We start from the raw sequence: 6,230 nt of genomic DNA on the forward strand, positions 1-6,230 counted from the left end.
GTAAGTAAGCTTCATGGCTCAACAGCAACTGAACTGAAGTTTTCCCAGTCTAAATTGAATATTGCCTAAGACAGCAGCAATGGATCAGCCCTTACTAATTTATATAAGAAAAACAGAGTTTTCCACATAATTTATTTCCATTATTTATTTAAATTTTATGGTCTCTGACAGAATATTTCTAGGTTTGAATTATTGAATCCACTAATTTTTAACACTTACAAGAGGGCAAAAATAAACTTTTTTTGCTATCTCTTGCTTCTGAGAAAAGTTGGACAGTGGGACATTCCACTCTCCCATTTTTCCCCTTTTACCAACAGTGTCTCAGGATGCTATCAAAATACAGTGGTGCCTCGCTTAATGATGTTAATTTGTTCCAGCGAAATCGCTGTAGAGCGAAAACATCATAAAGCGAAAATTTAAAAAACCCACTGAAACACATTAAAACCCGGTTAATGTGTTCCAGTGGGCTAAAAACTCACTGTCCAGTGAAGATCCTCCATACGGCGGCCATTTTCGGTGCCTATCTAGCTAGGAATCCGTCCTAGAAAACAGCAGGGGGGACATTTTCTTTAGCCAGTGGCCATTTTGGAACGAAAAATTGGTTCCCGAAGCACAGAACCGATCATCGCACAGCTGATTTTGCCCATAGGAAGCATCGTTTTGCGATCGCAAAAAAGGCATCGTTAAGTGGATTCGTCGTTATACGGAGCAATCATAAAGCGAGGCACGACTGTACTGCTTTATATTACCATTGCTTGAAACAGCAAGAACATTTTTTCAAGCAAAAGAAAGTCTGTGAAGCTTGCCACTACTTTCTTTAACATGGCAAGCCACCACCAACCCAAAATAACCAGAATTCCTCATATCCTACCCTAGAGTCTCCAGAAATGCCTCTTTCAGCAGAGATGGGTGGACATTTTGATACCAGCTGTGCAAAGTGCATGTACAGTGCAATAAGAGCAAAGCACAAAGGGCTCAGTTCAGCCTATAGATGATTTTAGGTTCTACTGATAACGACAAAATCTGTTACAAGTAAAATTCCCCCAATAGCTTAATCTTAGTCATTAAAACTCATCTCAAATAAAAAGATGTCAAAATACTTTCAGAACGTGATCATGATATCTTCTCTTGGCAGGTATCAAAGGAACCCCTCAGTTGTGGAGTAGACACCAAAATGCCTCTGTATATGCCCTTCTCATAAGGATGGGCATGGTCAGCAATTTGGTACAAGGCTACCTCTCATTTTCAGACAGATCTTAAGTTGCCTGATAATATGTCAAATGCAATTAACATGGTTGTTGTGGGTTTTTCAGACAACCATTAGATCCCTGCCGTGAAAGCCTTCGCGAAAAGCAATTAACATGCCTTTTTTGACATGTACAGCAAATCCATAAAAGTATAATCCAAATGTCCTATTCGTCTCCTGGTCATAGCTTCTTATCCGATAACCTGCTGGCCCTGGAGATGCCTCATAGATTGTTATTCTTATGTCTTCATATGAGATGGAGACAATTTCCCGGTGCCTGTGTGACTGGCATTGTTTATGGCCTTCCCGATGGGCTTAGTTTCAGCATAGATGATATACTTGATGCCTGTACTCTGTCTACTAATTTTGCTAAGCAGTGTTTAATTTGGGGCCATTTGATACAGAATTTCCTTGAAGACCTTGGGACATGTGGAGGGGAGAAAAATAAAAGTTCAGAATTCATATTGGCTAGCTGTGGAAGCTCTGGTTACTTAAGTTCCGGAATGCATCAGTTTATGAGGAAACTAAACAAATACATTTATTAAAAACATATTGCTGAACTTACCATTTAATAAATTGGAATATTTGCTTCCCAAACAGGTATTTTTTGCATCAGTGAGATCTGGAGGAAGTAGTCAAGTTTTTTTCATGACCCTCAACAGAAATTCCATGATGAACTGGTAACAACAGGGCACCTGGTGCTTGCTTCGATGCCAAGATTTTTTAATTTGAAAGGACATTGGAATATGCAGACGGACACTGTAGAGGCAGGAGAAGAAGTCATTGTTGAACACGTTGCTTCCTTCTGTGAATGCAATCACACTCACTCAGACACGCTGCAAGAACTCAAGACACATTTCCTACTGTGGTTTTGGAATGAAGGTTTACTCAAGAATCCCACAAATGCAACAGTGTTTATGGGCAGAAATGGACAAATGCACAAGATGTTTAGCAGATTCAGATGAAGCTGTGATAGAGTCAGTTATGAGTTTTGTTTTTCATTTTACCTTTTCCTTGTCCCTCTCTTTGTATGAATGGGGACAGATCTAAGTGTCAAACAGAATCTCTGTTTTTAATCTTGTCTGCCTGCTAGCATCAATTATATAGTATATTGTAAGGCAGTTTTCTTTAACCTGCTGCCCTTCATGTGCATTGGCTGTACATCTAGAGGGCAGTGGGTTGGGGGAAACTGTTGTAAGGTTACCAATTAAAACTGGTGAGAGACAGCACAATAAATGTACCATTTTCTCTTTGTGGTGGAGATCCTAACCATAGAGCTGGCTAACTTTTTAAAAACCTTTGCCTTTACCAACGTTGTGTTACTTTTGCAAACAGGTTGACAAATTTCCAATGAGAGGATCAGTAAGATTTCCCCCCATTCTTTTGGGAAATTGATTCTTAATGGCTAAACTATTAGCCTTAGCCTCTAATACAATTGTGGTACATTTTTAAATGGTCAACTTGTCAGTTCATACTTCTGTATGGATCTACACATACAATGGTGCTCATTGAGACAAACAGCAGTGCCATCCTTCCCAATCATTCCCAGTGTTGGCCTTAGTATTATCTTGCCTTTCTCTAAGTTGTGGCACAAAAGGTATCACAACAAAACTGAAGGCTAAGAAGTGAGATATAGCAAGCTTCTGAAGATTGGCTTAAAAACTCACCTCATGATTTGACAAGTGAAGCATCAACTCAGATGCTTCAAATCTGGGTCCCACCTACTCTGTACAGCTGTATGTTCTTTTTTTGGGGGGGGGGGGAAATGACCTTTGTAGATACTGGTGTGGACTTTTTTCCTCCATTAAAATCACCAAGAGCCAGCATCAACAACATTGATAAGGAAAGGCACCTGGCAGGAGTGAGAGACAGCAGATGGGAAGGAAAATCTCATTGACCAAGACATTGATGCTTAGACTTACCCTTCCACCCCCTGATCTTTTTTTTTTTTTTTTTGCTGCCTATCTATAGAGAAAACACCAAAATGTGTGCAGAAGTATATATGTATTTAATTTGAGTTTACCTGTGTCCTTATATGCTTTATTCAAATTATTTCCAATTCTGAGTAAGTTATGTGCAACATTTCTTCTGTCTTCAAGCATGGAATCCCCCCGTTAGTCTATGGATGTAACATAATTGGATCTGTGTTGCTGTTTTAACCTACCTCATTTTATTTTTCTTTCAATTAACTTTTCCTCTTTACCTCCAGTGGATACCCAGAGAGTTTGACTGGCCAACCCAAGAGCAATTAAATAAACAGCATTGGCAAAACCAGCCACATCTTTTTAAAGAAGCCTTCAACAGTTCTCCATGGGCCCGGTTGATAATAGCTGCCAGCTACCATGTCCTGGCTGATAAGAGCAGGGTGGCCAGTAGACTTTCAAACAAATTAGAATCGCACAAGTCACTGATTGTATCTACTTGACTCTCTGTGTAGGAGCTGTCACAATTTGCCCAATTGCAGACACTCAAAAAGATTTACTAAACCTGCCAGTCACAGATATGCATATACCTCTCATATGAAGTATGATCCCAGCTGGGTCGCAAGCCCAATGGGATGCAACCTTCAGAGGTCATTAAGTTAGGCAGCAGCTATATGAATTGGTCCCATCAAGCAGGTTGTTAAGAAAGGAAACATTTTGAAGATAGGGGAAGCAAAACCCTTGCTCTTAACATTTTTCTGGTTACTATTTTGGAAAGGAGAGCTATCAGTTACTCACATCCAACCCTACCTCACTGCTTAGTGCTACAGTGGCAGTATGCCTGGCCAGATAAACCATCAGGCTAAGCATACTCTACCATAGGTACCCAGCCCCATTGGTTACATATTGGCTACAACATATTCATCTAAGATGATCTCCTTGAAAGGAGCATGCATGCTTTGGTCCTTTTTGTCTGGACTCCCTTTAAAATGTCCCATTGTTTGGTGGCCTGTCTCAAGATAAAATAGGCTTGAAAGAATCTGTGAACCTGTTTCCCATATGTGGAGGAAATGGATCATTTTTGTTTCAAACCTTTAAAAAAGGGCCCAACTTCCAACTCCTGATGGGTGATCTTCAAAGCACACAGCACAGATTCCCAGCAGGAAAAAAATGCATTGAATCTATTCCAGGCTACATTTGCAATAGGAATAATTAGTTCTTCTTTGTGGCATCTGTGAATGCACACAAATGGATTAGACTGCACCTGCGCAGGACTTCTCGGAATATTCTAGAGCTTAAAGAAATGTGATTAATAGGATGTTTCTCTGTAGTGCGCATGCTCTGCCTGCCCATAATATCTCAGTTCCTTCTTACCACCACTGCAATCGGACTCCTTTGCGACATCTAGAGTGAACCTCTCTTTGTATTTTGGACTTTTTGACTTTGGACTGTCTATTTATGATTTCTGGATCACAGACTTTGTCTCTTATTTCTACGGTTTGATTTGATCTACAGTATTTGATTTGGACTGCTAATCATTGACATTTTCCCATGAGTTATTTCCCCCTTCCCTTTCCCGCCCATTTTATGGCCTCGTCAGGCCCCTTTAAACGTTGTACATCATGTGCCAACAAGATTCCCTTTACCAACGGCCACAATCACTGCTTATTTTGCTTAGGGGAAAGACATCAGACACACTCCTGCCCAGAGTGTAAAAAATTGACCAAGCCAGCGCAAGCTCTGTTTCCAGGAACTTCGTTTGTGCTTGTGGGAAAAATCACTCTCCCCCTCAAGCTCAGCTATTATGGAGCCTACCATAGCTTCTGCGCCTCCTGCTCCTTGTCCCGAGTCTGCTGTTCCACCGATTCCTGCTACTCCTTCTCTGAGGTCCTCTTCTAAAGGGTCGAAGTCCAGGACTCCTTCACTATCAACCTCCACCTTGGTGTTGAAATCGCCATTGAAAAAGGACCCTAAGAAAAAGAAGGAGATGGTTAAGCAAAAGAAGTCCAAGCATCCTTCTAGACCAGCTCAGACTTGAGACCCTCCAGCAATTTGGGTTTCCCTCCTGTCCCCGATCCTGGAGGAGTCATCAAGGGAGTTACCAGACCAGGATTCTCCTAAGGTGGGAGATTCTGTACCACCTCCACAGGCTCAGGTTTCGGTATCGATACTGAGCCTGTCTCCCAGATGCCTTCATCATGAATTGGGAAGATGGTCTCCCTCCCATCCCACTAATTCAGCGGACATTAGTCAGGATACACCAGCTATGCACCAATGTCATTCTAGTGGCCCCATGGTGGCCTCGGCAACCTTGGTTTACCACCCTCAAGACCATGGCGTCCGAGTTCCTGAGACTGTCTCCCCAACTATTTCTTCTGACGCAGGATGCTGCAGGGTCTGCCATCCTGACCTGGAGTCGCTCCACCTCACAGCTTGGAGGATTCCCCCGGTATAGCAGAGGTTTTGGAAAAAGCCAGAAAACCCCTCCACCAAGCTGTTGTATTCTTACAAATGGAACATTTTTTCTAAGTTCGCTGCCTTTAGAGGTCTGTTACCTGTTCCAGTTTCGTTGGATACTCTTCTCTACTTTCTGCTCTATCTATTTGACCAAGGACTGGCCCATGCTATACTAAAGGTTTATATCTCCGTTATTGTCTCTTACCAACCTATGGGTTCAGAAGCCTCCCGCTTGTTCTCACACCCAACCTTAAAGATGTTTTTAAGGGGCTTATGTAATATTCGCCCACCTGTCCAGCTTCCATTGCCTCCATATTATGAGCACTTACTTGCCCTCCATTTGAGCCAATGACTTCTTCAGACCTTCGACTCCTCTCTTTGAAGATGCTACTTCTTGTAGCAATAACTTCTGCATGATGAGTGAGTGAATTAGCTGTCTTTTGGGCTGATGCCCCTTATACAGTTCCACCCAGACAAGGTCGTCTTATATCCTGATGTCTCCTTTCTTCCCAAAGTTGTATCAAGTTTTCATGTTAATCAACCTTTGATTCTTCTGACGTTATTCCCTGATCGGACATTGAGCACATCCTCTATTCCTTGGATGT

The 6,230-nt window shown here is 41.9% G+C and overlaps 1 protein-coding gene across 11 annotated transcripts in view; it reads left to right on the top strand.

The window, feature by feature from the left end:
* TNIK (TRAF2 and NCK interacting kinase) overlaps positions 1–4,752 on the top strand; it is a 327,386-nt gene extending 322,634 nt beyond the window's left edge. For 9 of the 11 annotated variants that reach the window (XM_020793810.3, XM_072996188.2, XM_078389655.1 and 6 more), the window contains one exon: positions 1,847–4,752. In XM_020793810.3, the coding sequence (XP_020649469.2) occupies positions 1,847–1,930 (84 nt within the window). In that variant the 3' untranslated portion in view covers positions 1,931–4,752. The remainder of the gene's footprint in view (positions 1–1,846) is intronic. The other 2 variants (XM_072996192.2, XM_078389658.1) reach the window with 1 other exon arrangement.
* The last annotated feature ends 1,478 nt before the right edge of the window (positions 4,753–6,230 follow it).

The sequence above is a fragment of the Pogona vitticeps genome, chromosome 3, assembly GCF_051106095.1.
Source record: "Pogona vitticeps strain Pit_001003342236 chromosome 3, PviZW2.1, whole genome shotgun sequence".
NCBI lineage: Eukaryota > Metazoa > Chordata > Lepidosauria > Squamata > Agamidae > Pogona > Pogona vitticeps.